Below are 14121 nucleotides of genomic sequence, written 5' to 3'. Positions count from 1 at the left end.
TGTTTGGTCCTGTGCGCGTCTTTGACCGTGCGCTGGTTTGCCCTATTCGATTCAATGAATACGAGTTGTAGGCGAGCTTGTGGGCGTTCCGCGCACTTGCCTCCTGTACTTCCCCCGTGACGCCCATATTTTCACACATTGTTCCCCATTCCGAGTGTTACGCCCCGTGTTCCGCCTACTTTTGTGATGTGCGCCGCGCTATGTGCGATTTCGCAGTGCCCGTGGTGCACGCTGTTGATGACCTGTGCGCCGGCGTGCGCGGCGCACATTTTTAGCGCACATCCAATGTTTTTCTCGCGCACGGACTTCCATGAATCGATGTGCGCTGGTTTCCCTGCGATTTTCGCACTTTTACTGCGATTCGCATGTTTTGGAACCTCTGCGTGGGAATTTTCGGCGCACATTATTTCCATGAATCGACCCCTAAATCAGTGACTCACCCCCTGAAGTGTACCTGAAATAAACCTTTAATGAGAATAGCAATTATTGTATAGAATTGCAGAATGATTTGTTATTCCTATTCTTTCTTATTTAAGGTTGCTGCTCAAAGTGTTACACTTGTGGAACCCCCTGTTTTTTAAAGAAGCCTGAACAAGAAAGCCAGCCACTCCAGAAACAGGGGGCCACATGGCCTTGGCCTCAGCCCAGGAGCTTCAATTTGTTCAAACAAAATAAAAAGTGTTTTTATTTTTTTTAGGGATAGCAAGGGAGACTTCAGGGGTCACAAGTACGACCTCTGGCGACCCCTAAATGATGTCCCTGCTTAAGACTCTAGTCACAGTAGAAACCATGAATTTAAGCTTCATGCAAATTATGAGATATGTTTGTAGGACATACAGTTCAGTAGAGGTTTTCAGAGGAGTTTGATAGCATGAATTCCAGGCATGAATAGCATGCCCACAGCTCATCACATTCAGTAGAGACACGGATTCAGACTTTTCACCATGGCTTGAAGAACTCATCAAGGATTTTCAAGATAGTCAAGTGTCTCACTGAAATAACAAGATATATCCTGTCCTGTAGAAAATAATGTTTTGTTTTGAAAGCCGGATTTGTCATTTATAACACACATAAACCATGGCACTGCCAACGTCCCCTTTTCAGCACTTGTTTTTTTTCTTCTGTAAAATATAAAATAATGAAGATCTGTTTCAGACTTCACTATATACATATACAAACTTAAAATCGTGAACACAATCGTTACTTTGCCTGAATGAATAGAAGTCGATTTTTGGAATAGTTATCTTACAGTAGGTCTTGCCTATCAGCTGTGGTCACTTTACTTAGGATTTTTCTCTTTGAGAACATTGACATCTGCATTTAGTTTGTTCCTTGTTTTGTCTTTTTAATCCTAATTACTTGCTATTTCATTGCAAAGTATTGTTCTGACATCCTATCATTTACATAAGACACTGCAGTCAAACAATGCACCACTTAATCCCCTCCCTCCAAGTACTCTGGGACTGATGCAAGAAGGGATCGAACTGCAGATGGACTGGATGAATTCAATAAAGAATACACACCTGCAATAGTGACTTTTGCTGGCTGAAGGAAGAAGTCCCCTTTAATTGTTATTTCTGTTCCTCCTCCTAGGCTACCATTGACTGGAAATATCGACCATACATCTATAGAAAGAAAACATCTTCCTTTAAAAACAATTTTGCAACAAAATAAGAGAAAACACATTATGGGTATAGTGCAAATGGTCTGAGGGTGGTGTTTTGAATGCCTCCAATTATTAAAACACCATCTAATGATGAGTTGTGATTGATTATAACATTTACAGAATTGCATAGACAGGGAGTTCTGCAAGCGATGAACATGGGTTATATACCGCATGCCGCACTTACTATGCATCCATGCCCTTAAATAGCCAATGGCATTCCATATACATTAGATCGTATTATAGCTACAGGAGGTATTTCAAATACCACATGTTTTTACCATCACCATCACAGCTATAATGTTCCACTTAGCAGAGAGGAGATGAGAAGGTATGTGATAAGCCCATGTAATTGGAAAGCAATATATAACAGAGAAGTAAAACTCAAGGAACAAACGCAAAAAAGGAGGAACACAAATGTAGAGGAAGGTTTGGTGAGCACAAAAAAAGTTTGGGAAGAGTAAAATGTGTTAGATGTTGGCTGACATCACAAAACTATTTTTGGCAGTGTTACATGTTTGCCTGTCGGTAATATGACTCTTGTTTTGTTCAGATGAACGTCTGTGGGGGGTTGTTTCACGTTACACGCACAAACCTCCAATTATCCCACCAGTGGGTGGCCAGTGGCAGAAGATCCACAGTGATTACACGGTGGCCCCTGGCGGCAGACTCACAAACTATGCCAGCCTTTTCATTACTCTCCATCTTTCTCCTCCATGCATTCACTCTCCCTTTCTTTCCTTCCTTCGTCAACATTCTTCCTTTCTTCCCACTTGCCTTTTATTGTTTCTTTCTCCTCTGAGCAAGACCTCTGCAGGAGGAGAAGAGGAGAAAGGGACTATATAGAGGGAGGCGGAGAAAGAAAGGGGATGAAAGGAAAAAGGATTTGCTGCGCGTGATACGATGCAGCGAGATGCAAGACTGTCCTGCATTAATAGTCAGGTACGCTTTGTGGCGTTACTTTATAGCTACAGATCATTATTGCCATCACATGCAATCACATCTCATCATTTGGATGTATTTTGAACAATAAAAGGTATTTATAGTACCACACATTTTATTGTTACCATTATACTCATAATAAGACACCAGCTAGAGCCTTTGGTCCCTCAGCAGCCATGAAAGAGAGCGACTAGAAGTTGCCACTGGTTCACAATATTTATGTCGAATGGGGTGTTGTGTACCAACTCCCGGCTGAGGCGTCGGCAGGCGATGGGAGATAAGGGTCTTGGGTTGCAAGGCCCAGCTGCGCAGCTCCAGCTGGAGCAGTGAAGACACGGACACCCGTGTGTTCCTGTCCTGCCCCGGAACTGCCCGCGTGGAGCGGGGGCGGGGCTTTTATCCTGGATGCCTTACATCACCACGTAGCGGGATGTAAGGCGGATGTAACATTCCTCCTTTATTTTAAACAAAACATTAATAAACAAACATTACTTTTGAACAACTGTTCCAGACAGTGAGTTCGGTAGTCTCTCGGGCTGGTCTACTACCACTCATAGTCTCTGAGTCTGGCTGGAGGCCAGGGCGCAGTTCTTAGACCATACCGTCCACCCCTGGGTGCTATCCCCTGACTCCCCTCGGGTTGCTCACCTTCATAGTTCAGCTCACCCATCTCTGGTTCACTCGGCTGTTCTTCCACTCTGTCGTCCATGATCGTTTCGCATTCCAGGTGGTCATGTTCCTCCCCCATTGGTGGGTCCTCTTCTTCTTCAGGTTGGGGCTCACCGTCCGTCCATAGATCTTTTGGTACTGCCTTGAACCAAGTCGCGTTTCTTGTTACTTGTCTTTGTCCCCTCTGGGCTGTTATCATCGTCCCGTGCCTTTGGGTTACGGTCCAGGGGACAGCGTCGTATTGGGTGTCTAGTTTCGACTTTGAGTGGTTTCTCATCACTACCACCTGGTCACCGACTCAGTGGTGGGACCTCTTGGCGTTCCTTTTGTTGCTCATATGTTCGTTTGCTACGGTCCTCCTTCGCTCAGTGCGTGCCCTGTCATACGTGTCTGTACGTCTGCTCGGGTGGTGTGGGATGGATGAGTTGATGATGGTTCCCTACATTAGTCAGCCGGCGGTATCCCCGTTGTGCTGTGGGGTGTTACTCTGTAATTCCTCTGGAATCTGTATAAGTCCACTCTCCAGGGGCTTGCGTTGACGCGCGACAGGCGCAAAACATCTAGGCATTATGTGGTGGTAGTGGATGTTGAGTTCTGTGAGGTACTTCTTGAATTCCTCTCCTTCGAATGGTGGACCGTTGTCACTCCGAATCCTTCTTGGAAGGCCGTGAATGGCAAACGTTTTCTCCATTGCGGGTATGACAGCCTCTGCTGCCGTGCAGTTGACAATTTCGACCTCAGGGTACCTGGAGTGTTTCTTCGATCGCCAACAATAGGTGTGTGCCTTCCTGTATCTTGCAGAAGTCTATGCTGATGGCGTCCCATCTGGAGGACCCTCGCTCAGCTGATAGTATGGGCTCAGAATTGGGCGGCGCCCCCGTTATTTGGCATGGAAGGCAGGTGGTGATTAGCTGGTCCACCTTTTCATCGATATGTGGGAACCAGACACGGTGTCTGATCCGGGCATTGGTTCTTACCATCCCCTTGTGACCTTCGTGTGCCAATGCCACAACTCTGTCCTACATGCTTGCGGAGATGAAAATTTGTGTCCCTCTTAGGATGAACCCTTCCTCTGTGATGTATAGGTCTTGTCTTACTGGGAAGATGCCGATGAGGAATTCCTTTGCTTCAGCCGTTCTATTGTGGATGTTCCATAGGAAAGACTTCCATTCCCCCGTGATGATCGTGTCTTTCACCAGATCACAGCATGGGTCATTATGCGTGGCCTCTACAATGTCTTGAATTCCAATGGGTCTTGGTTTCATTGTGTGGATCACCTGGCAAATGTGTTCCTCCTCTGTTTCTTCCGCCATGTGTATTTCCCCCGGTGTGGCCGCTCTTGGGTGTCTCTACAGGAAGTCCGCTGGGTTTCCACTGCCTGGCTGATATGCTAACTCAAAGTCATACTGTTGTAACTGTAGCGGCCACTTTCCGATCCTGGCTGGGGGTTGTGATGAGGAGCCCGTGAAGATGGGGAGCAGTGGTTTGTGGTCCGTGTAGGTCTTGAACTTTTGGCCGTACAGATACAGATGGAAATGGTGGCAGCCCCACAGCACTGCGATCGCTTCCTTTTCAATATGGGAGTACCGTTGCTCCATCAGTGTCAGGGCGCGGGATGCATTGACTCTCCAGTGTTGGCCACCTGCATGAGGATGGCTCCTAGACCCACCGGGCTGGCGTCAACATACAGTTCCGTCGATAGTGCAGGGTTGTAATAGGCCATGGTGGTGTCTGCCGAGAGTGATGCCTTGATTTGTTCGAACGCTTCTTGGCAGGCGGGCCCCCAAACCCATTTTGTGCTGGCCTTCGTGAGCTCTCATAGGGGTTCTGATAGTGTGGCCAGGTTGGGGATGAACCTTCCGCAGTAGGTTGCCATTCCTAAGAAACTGCGAACCTCCGTTGGTGTGGGGGGGGCGAGGCAGCCTGTATGTCCGCCACTTTTTGGGGGTCTGCCGAGATGCCGGCGCTGTTGAAAGTGTACCCAAAGAAGGAGGTCTCTTCCTTTAGGAACTCACCCTTGTCTTTGTGAATTGTTAGGCCTGCGCTCTCTAGCCTGCTGAGTAGCATGTGGAGCCGTCCTACGTGTTCTTCCTTGTTCTCTGCGTGTATGAGAATGTCATCACTGACATTTAGTACCCCCGGAATGCTGCGTATCACCTCCTGGATAGTTTGCTGAAACACTTCGGCCGCAGAGGAGATTCCGAAGCTGATGCGCTTGTATTTACGTAGGCCTATTTGAGTGGAGAACGTCGTGATGTACCTGGACTCACGATGAAGTTTCAGTTGGTGATATCCGGCGTTGAGGTCGACCTTCGAGAATATTTTGGATCCTGTGAGGTCTGCTACTATTTCATCGAGGGTCGGGGTGAAGTGACGCTCCCGTTTTATTGCTGCATTGGGGAGGCGCATGTCAATGCATATTCTCACTTTCCCGGGTTGTTTGGGTTTCTTGGTGACAACCATGGGTGACACCCACGGTGTTGGCCCGGACACTTCCTCGATGATGCCCGCTATCTCAAGTGCCCGGAGCTCCTTTTCCACCTGGTTTCGTATGTGGAATGGCGTTCTTCGGTGTCGCACTGCTCGCGGTTGGACGGACTCATCAATGTGCAGCTTGATTGACTTTCCTTTGAGGCATCCAATCCCCTTGAGGAGGTTCGGGTACTTCCTGAGAATGCTGTCAATGTCTTGTGACTCGGTCACTTCGCATATCAAACTTATGAGTCCCAGGTGCCTGCCGCGTCTCCACTCAGAAGACACTCAATCCCTGCGTTTATTACGTAGATTTTGGACTGCAGTGATTTATCACCCTTGTTTAGTGTGGTTCGGTATCTACCTACTATAGGCAGTGGAGTTTTGCACCCAAACGCAAACAGTAGTGTGTCCGTCGTTTTCAGGATAGGTTGGGCCGTAGTTTTCTGAATGCGGTTAGTGGCATGACGTTAACGGACGCCCCAGTGTCTATGGTCATTTGGGTGTCTTGTCCTCAGATTGCTACTTGGCATTTTCACCTTCGCCGTTTCCTTTCAGGTGTTGTGTCTCCGTAGTTTAGTGCTGAGACCAGGTGCACCTTCTTTCCGTTTTTCCATTGGTCGTGCGCAGCTTCTTGCTGGGTGTGTGTCACATCATCTCCTTCCTCCTCGGTCGACGAATTGGCGGTCTCGACACGGCGAGCACTGGCCTGTTTCTTTTTCTTTCCCGAGGTTTTGTCCTGGGGTGTTTGGGGTTGTTGTTGCGGCCCCGACGACCTGCATACTTTGTGTAGTGGTCTTTTCTGCCACATGCACTGCATGTAGTACCTTGGGCCGGACAGTTGCATCGTCCATGGTGAGGTCCTCCGCACCACCCGCATTGTGTGGGTCCTGGGATCCTCTGTTGCCATTTGGGGTGTGTACTGTTTCCACTGGCCTCATCCGTCGTGTATTGGCGGTTCGTGATTTGGGCCACGGTCACCATTGTAAGTGCCGGCAGGAGTTTCTGCAGAGTTGTGCCCATGTGTGCCTCCCTGGCATGTGCCAACTCCCTCTGGCAGCCAAGTTCCAGGATTCTAGTCAGGGATATGCCTTTTCCGCTTAGGGCCATCCTCCTTAGCTTCTCTGAGTGTATCCCATTTATGAGCTGGCGTCGGATCTCCTTTTCAGTATCGGTGAAGTCACATGAGATTGCGAGTTTCCGGAGCCTGGTATGATAGGCATCCAGTGTCTCGCCCTCCGTCTGAATGGTGGGGAATGAATATAAATGTTTCATAGTCTGGATTAAGTTGGGGCATGAAGTGGGCCGTCAAGGCGTCCTTCGTTTGTTGGTAGACGTCAAGGCCGCCCGTGATCACCAGCGAGTTGAATATGTATAGAACCTCATCCCCGACATTCAGTAGGATGTGCAACCTCATTTTCCTTGATGTGGTAATGTCTTTGCAATCCATGGCCATCTCGATTTTTTGTATCCGCAGCTGCCATCGTGGGCCAACCGATGATGGGTCGGTGTATGGATCAAAAGGGCTGAGTGCAATGGTTGTCCCTCCTTGTGTGCGTGCTTGCGGCGTGGACGGTGACAGGTTGGCGGCTATTCTACAAGGCGTACCAGGCCTGGGAGAGGATGTGCCTGTCGCCATGTTGCGTGGATCTGGCGCTTGTCAGTGCGCACTTGTGGCAATGCTCCCTCACCTTGGTATGCTGTGGGCGAACCCTCTTGGCTTCCCCGTCGTGTGTCCACGTGTTGGGCACAAGGCTTCTTCTTTTCCCTTTTCCTGCTGGCTGTTGGGCCCCACGATGTTTGCCCGTTAGTGTTGGGCCTCCCAGTGCTGGATTTGTAGCCGCCGTTGTGGCCAGATCAGTTGTCATCCAACGTGTGCTTTTGTTTTTGTGGGTTGCTTTGGATGATTGGAGGAAATTATGTAAAAAAATGTTTGTTTTTTTTTCCAGATGGGGGGACCTGATTCCTGATTCCCCCCACCGTGATTCCAAAAATGTCGCCCTTGCCAGGGGCTTTGTATGCTGGCGGCAGCGGCGTCGCGTGTGTCGTTCTGATAATATCCTTGTCGCCAGTGTTGTGTACCAACTCCCCGCCGAGGCGTCGGCGGGAGATGGGAGATAAGTGCCTTGGGCTGCAAGGCCCCGCTGGCAGCTCCATCTGGAGCAGTGAAGACACGGACACACGTGTGTTGCTGTCCTTCCCGGGAACTGCCCACACAGAGCGGGGGTGGGGCTTTTATTCTGGATGAATTACGTCACCGCGTAGCGGGACGTAATGGGGATGTAACATGGGGCAGGGTTTCCAGAAAAACAAAGAAGGTCTTTCTGTAAGGGCTTATCTGGCTAAAAACAATGGTCTGGAGGGTTGTTCAGAGCGATGTGAGAGGTTACGATTAATTCTAAAACTTGAAGCCAGCACCTCTTTTGTTTTGCTTTAGTGCAGGGTGTCCAATCTTGTGTAGACCAGAGTGGCTGCGTAGCATTAATGGTGCGCTACATAGCTCCTATGTAAAAGCTCTCACAAGTCAAGAAATTGGCAACTCAAACGTTGTGACCAAGCACCAGGGTGACCAGACAAAAAAAAAAGAAAAAGAAAACGGGACAGGCAATGCACATAGAAGTAGGACTACAGTAAACAAATATGACTCTGATAAACTCTAGTCCTACGTCTATGTTGTTAGCCTGTTGCAGGGTTGTGCTCACAGGCACACTCCTCTGAGCGGCCAGGGAGGGCCCAGGGGACGCAATGGGGGCGTGAATGCTTGCATTCACATGCAGGAAAAGTCGTACCAGGCCCGATTTCGGCCAAAAACCGGCACCGTAGACACCCACCCAGCCAATCCGGGGACGGGGTTAATTAACTTAAAAAACTACCTGGACCCCGGGACGGAGAGCGATTTCCTGGGAGTGTCCCGAGAAAACTAGGACATCTGGTCACCCTACCAAGCACCAATCTACGATTTCACTCACTAGGGTTAAAGAAGCAAGCAATAAGAGTTGAGGGTTGGGTTGGGTTTGGGGCTGCAGTACCTGAGTGAGTCTGAAACAGAAATAATTCCTGCTTTGCACTGATCAGCCAAGCATCCTTATTTACTGCTGACCTGCAACAAAAAGGGTTAAGTTAAACATGTACTACTTTACTGTCCAATACATTTTGCTCGCCACAAAAATCACAGATCTGGCATTGGAAAATCTTTGGGCCAACGTTAAGAATGGGTTCGATGTTAAATACACATTTGCACTGCCGAAGATTATTGAAAAGGACTTGAATCAGTTCAACCGTAACAATGAATATTCTAACTGTCTAAGGGCCTGATTAGCAGAGCGTTTTCCAATGGGATTGCACCGTATAAAAGGCTTCTGGGATCAGGCCCTTCGTCTCACTGTATGTAATGTTTAAAAAAATATATATACTTATTTATATTTTGACTTTTTGCACGTCAGTAACTTTTGTCTCTGTATTAAAGGTTAATGTGTACCGTATTATACTTAATTTAAAGCAAAAAGGATTACCAATGGGACCTGATGCTCCACTTTAAGGCACATCAACACGTTGTATACAAGTTGTGACAATAAGATGCCTGGACAACCCTTGGCTTATTAGATCATTCTGTCAACATGACTCATTCCAGTCTATAGGAGCATGCCCAGTCTGGGTATTTTTCTTACTTTTTTCTTTGTGTTTTGGGACGCGTGGTTCTGCCAACCCAAGACTGCAAGTCCCAGAAGGCAAATGAAAACATGGACTTGGCAAGAACCTACAGATTGCAATGGACCATGTTGGCAAGTTTGAACAATTAGAACAGCGCTGTACATAAAGACAGCATTTTAGAAAACACAGCATAAAACATTACAATATTTCTCATAATTCCCAAAATAAATCATTACAATTAAAATGGCTGACATGGAAGTCATAATAAAATGGCTGACATGGAAGTCATAATCTGTGATGTGAGCTATCTTTTGTACAATCAAAATGTAACGTCTGCATGCAAATACCTACGTCGGGGATGGATAAGCATTATTCTGTATAAACCATTCTTAACAATGTTCTGATGAAACGCATGTTCATTTGTGAAATACATTTCACACCTGAAATGTTTCAAACTGCTGCTGCACATTTTGTAGCCATTACAGTAAATCACAGGCCAATAGAGCCCCTTTGATTTCTGCTCTGCATTAGGTATTACTTATGCATGTGTTATCCTGCACTGACAAGCTTACTCTTATGATATTCCTTTTGAAAATAATTGTACTTTCTGTATGACATCTGAGCTGATTTGATTTCATGGATGCAGTTACACTATTTTCTTCAGAAAAAATATGCCTTGACTGGATCTCAGGTGCATTCATGCATAGCATAAAAACCCTACTCCAATAAAATTGATTAGTGTCATGTCAGGCACTGTCGAAACATATGCCCCCATCGCGCAGCAGCAACTGCAGTAGGAAATACAGTGGAATTAAACTGAAATCTTTATGACCTGTGAATAATGGAATGTCAAAATGCCTCTCAAAAAAGAGCAAAGTGTGAATGGTCCCTTGTGGTCATGGGTTTCAAATGTTAACCTTGAGTGAGTCCTGATGAAGGTACAGCAGAGTTGGTACCAGGCACGGTCAGTGCCTGGTAGCCAGTAGTGATCATTCATCAATTGTTCCACAATGATTGAAGCACCTGGTTTCTGTGCTAACTAATGCTAATAAGGCCGGTACAGTGTATACATTTGAAGGGCGTACAGTGAACTTCATTCAGATGTTCAATAAGCCACTCATTTCTAGTGTGATATACTTAAGGAATCTGCATCTCAACACTTCAGCTTTAATGAAAACCAATGGCACAGGGCTATTATGCTGTATTTCCATATCCCTCTTGTGAGCAGAGTGGTACGGATAAATGCAGCTGGGATTAAATTGAACTGGGTATGGCTATGAGTAAGAAGCAGATAAAGGTAAGCTCATGATGACTGGTCAAGCAGTATTAGGAGTAGGTACAGCAACAAGGAATATTGTATTATTGGAAAGAAACCTGTTTGAATTGCATCATTTATAGAAGATAAAAGTCACATGTCCTCAGAGGCATTACACGTGTAGATTGAATGAGTGTGATCATTAGTTTGGGCTATTTGACGTCACATGCAACACCTATAAGCCAAACCTATTGCTTTAGAGTACAGATAGGGAGGAATGGCATATGAGGAAGTACACACAGCTTATAGGTGTTTTTTGGTTATTGGTCCACCCATTCACTGCCCCTGGCCATGCTAATCTATATGGATATTCCCACTGTCTTCCTGCTCCCCCTCCTCCTCCCTGCCCAAAACAGCTCCTTGTGGAATTCTTTGAGGTCGGTTTAATTAAGTCACGCCACAAAGCTTTGCACTCAAAGTGCCTGCCAGTGTTTTTTCAAAGCAGTCTTCTGAGAGTTAATGACTTAATTGGAGTTGCAAATCCGCTACTGGCGTAATAAAAATGTGTTAATCAGGTCTGCCTTCAGCCATTCATTTATAAGCACTATGTGTGTCCTTCGATGAAGTCCTGTTAAAAACAACCATTGGCAAAGTCAACAGTTTTGGCTTGTTTATAAGCATTAGGGATTTGTCAAGCACTGCTATTAGATGTCCAAGTACTCACACCATTTTGCACCTGGTACCCTGGCCCATTAATATCACTATGTCAGCTTATTTGTTTTATTTATTTATTTATTTATTACATTTATTACACACCCAGACCCATAGGTATCACAGAGAGGTTACAGACAGCTTATAATGTTTGTTGTACAGAGTTACATTAAATCGGAAGAAAACATGGTGATGTTCATAATGAATCTTCATTTCAACATATATACCAGAAGACAAATAAAACAATCATTGCTACAGGTGACAGGTCAAGGGCACCCTATTATCACAGTTAGAGCTTAGTAGAGTAGCTTGCAGGGTTATGGTTGTTTAAACAGCCAAGTTTTCAAAGCTTTTTTGAACCCTAAAGTGGTTTCCTTGTTTTTGATGCTGAGTGGTAGGGCATTCCAGTGAGTAGGGGCAAGGACTCTGAAGCTGCTACCTCCTGCTTTGTTATATTTGTAATGCAGGATTTTCAACAGAAACTGGTTATTGGATCTGAGGGTCCTACTGGCTATTTTTTTCTTAATGGTGTTATTAAGGTAGCTGGGTGCTTTATTCAAAAGACATTTATGTACAACACATAATATCATAAAGATGATTCTGGCATTGATAGGCAGCCAGTGGTTTGCTCTCCTAATGTTGGACATGGTGGTCGGTCAAAAGGCCAAAAAAAAAATCCAGAATAACAAAAATATCGAAAAAAAAGGCCGAAAAAAAAATATTGAATTTATTATTTTTTTATATATATGTATTTTTTTGGTCAGGTAAGTAAAAAAAAGGGTTAAAATAAAAAAAAAAATAGAAAAAAAGGGGGTTTGGGGGAGACCCCTCGAAAAAAAAAGTCATAAAAAAAATTCAATATTTTTTTTTCAGCCTTTTTTTTCGGGATTCTTTTTTTCGAGATTTCTAATTTCGGTTTTATGACCATAAACCGTTGGACATATGTTCTGATTTTTTTATGCCTAGTGCCGCTCTAAGTGCTTTAATTTGCAGTAGTTGAAGCTTACTGATATTAGCTTTGGACGTTCCTAGTAGGAGGGCATTACAGTAGTCAAGTTTGGTTAGTATCAATGCTCTATACAATGCTATGCAGTTGGTGGGTGTGAGGAATTGTCGGCTTAGGGAGATGAGTTTGGCAGTTTATGCTTTGGAAGAGGACAGGGCTGATATATGTTATTCATTGTGAGATTAGCATCTATATATTCTCCTAGCGTTTTCATTTGCTTAATATTTGTAATGCAGGATTTCCAACAGAAACTGGTTATTGGATCTGAGGGTCCTACTGGCTATTTTTTTCTTAATGGTGTTATTAAGGTAGCTGGGTGCTTTATTCATAAGACATTTATGTACAACACATAATATCTTAAAGATGATTCTGGCATTGATAGGCAGCCAGTGGTTTGCTCTCCTAATGTTGGACATGGTGGTCGGTCAAAAGGGCAAAAAAAAAATCCCGAATAACAAAAATCTCGAAAAAAAAGGGCGAAAAAAAAATATTGAATTTATTATTTTTTTATATATATGTATTTTTTGGGTCAGGTAAGTAAAAAAAAGGGTTAAAATAAAAAAAAAATAGAAAAAGGGGGTTTGGGGGGGGACCCCCCATTTCGAAAAAAAAGTCATAAAAAAAATTCAGTATTTTTTTTTCGGCCTTTTTTTCGGGATTTTTTTTTTGAGATTTCTAATTTCGGTTTTATGACCATAAACCATTGGACATATGTTCTGATTTCTTTATGCCTAGTGCCGCTCTAAGTGCTTTAATTTGCAGTAGTTGAAGCTTACTGATATTAGCTTTGGACGTTCCTAGTAGGAGGGCATTACAGTAGTCAAGTTTGGTTAGTATCAATGCTCTATACAATGCTATGCAGTTGGTGGGTGTGAGGAATTGTCGGCTTAGGGAGATGAGTTTGGCAGTTTATGCTTTGGAAGAGGACAGGGCTGATATATGTTATTCATGGTGAGATTAGCATCTATATATTCTCCTAGCGTTTTGATTTGCTTAAGTAATGAGATTAGGGTACCGTCAATATTGATGTATGCGTAATCTGGGTGAAGACTACTTGTTCTAGTTTGTGAACCCACGATGAGGACCTCCGTCTTCTCATCGTTTAGGCAAAGGCTATTTAAAGCCATCCAGTTTTAAATGATGGCATAGATTTTATTGATGTTCTGAGAGTCTTGGGTGTAATCCCCAGTGATGGGAATAAGGATCTGGGTGTCATCTTCAAAGTTTGTGTAGATGACACCCATATTGTCTAATGCTGAGAATAGGAGTTTTGTGTAGGCATGGAAAGGCAGGATCCCTGGGGGACTCCGATTGGAATCGGTATGGGCTCTGTGGCCTCCTTCCCAATGGCAACTCTAGATGTTCGTTCCGTTAAGAATGATTTAATCCAGAGAGTGGCATTATTAGAGAAATTAAAGTCTCTTGTTAGTGTTTCACATAGTTTGTCATGGTCTACAAGGTTAAATGCTGCTGATAAATCTAGAAACAGCAATATGGCCATTTTTCCTGCGTCTCTTATAGCATCTATTTGGATTTTTAAGTCAGTGAGAGCTGTGTCAGTACTATGGTTGGGTCTGAACCCAGATTGTCTAGCTCCTAGGAGGTTATTTTGTTCTAGGTGGGTTTGTATTTGACTATATGTTATTTTGTCGATCATTTTAAGAAGGAAGGGGATCGTAGTTATGGGCTGGTAGTTAGTAGGAACTCATGGGTCTAGTGAGTTTTTTTTTTAATAATGGTGTGACCCATGCT

At 44.8% G+C, this 14121-nt stretch overlaps 1 protein-coding gene across 2 annotated transcripts in view; it reads right to left on the bottom strand.

Annotated features, from left to right (window-relative positions):
• Window positions 1-14121, bottom strand: part of PKHD1 (PKHD1 ciliary IPT domain containing fibrocystin/polyductin) — a 4356595-nt gene that overhangs the window by 3907407 nt on the left and 435067 nt on the right. For both annotated transcript variants that reach the window (XM_069605754.1, XM_069605755.1), the window contains exons 11-12: window positions 8776-8846; window positions 1524-1625 (exon numbers count right to left, since the gene is read on the bottom strand). In XM_069605754.1, the coding sequence (XP_069461855.1) occupies window positions 1524-1625; window positions 8776-8846 (173 nt within the window). The remainder of the gene's footprint in view (window positions 1-1523; window positions 1626-8775; window positions 8847-14121) is intronic.

The sequence above is a fragment of the Ambystoma mexicanum genome, chromosome 4p, assembly GCF_040938575.1.
Source record: "Ambystoma mexicanum isolate Mex_15411 chromosome 4p, UKY_AmexF1_1, whole genome shotgun sequence".
In the NCBI taxonomy this organism is placed as follows: domain Eukaryota; kingdom Metazoa; phylum Chordata; class Amphibia; order Caudata; family Ambystomatidae; genus Ambystoma; species Ambystoma mexicanum.
This window is presented reverse-complemented; position numbering and strand designations above follow the sequence as displayed.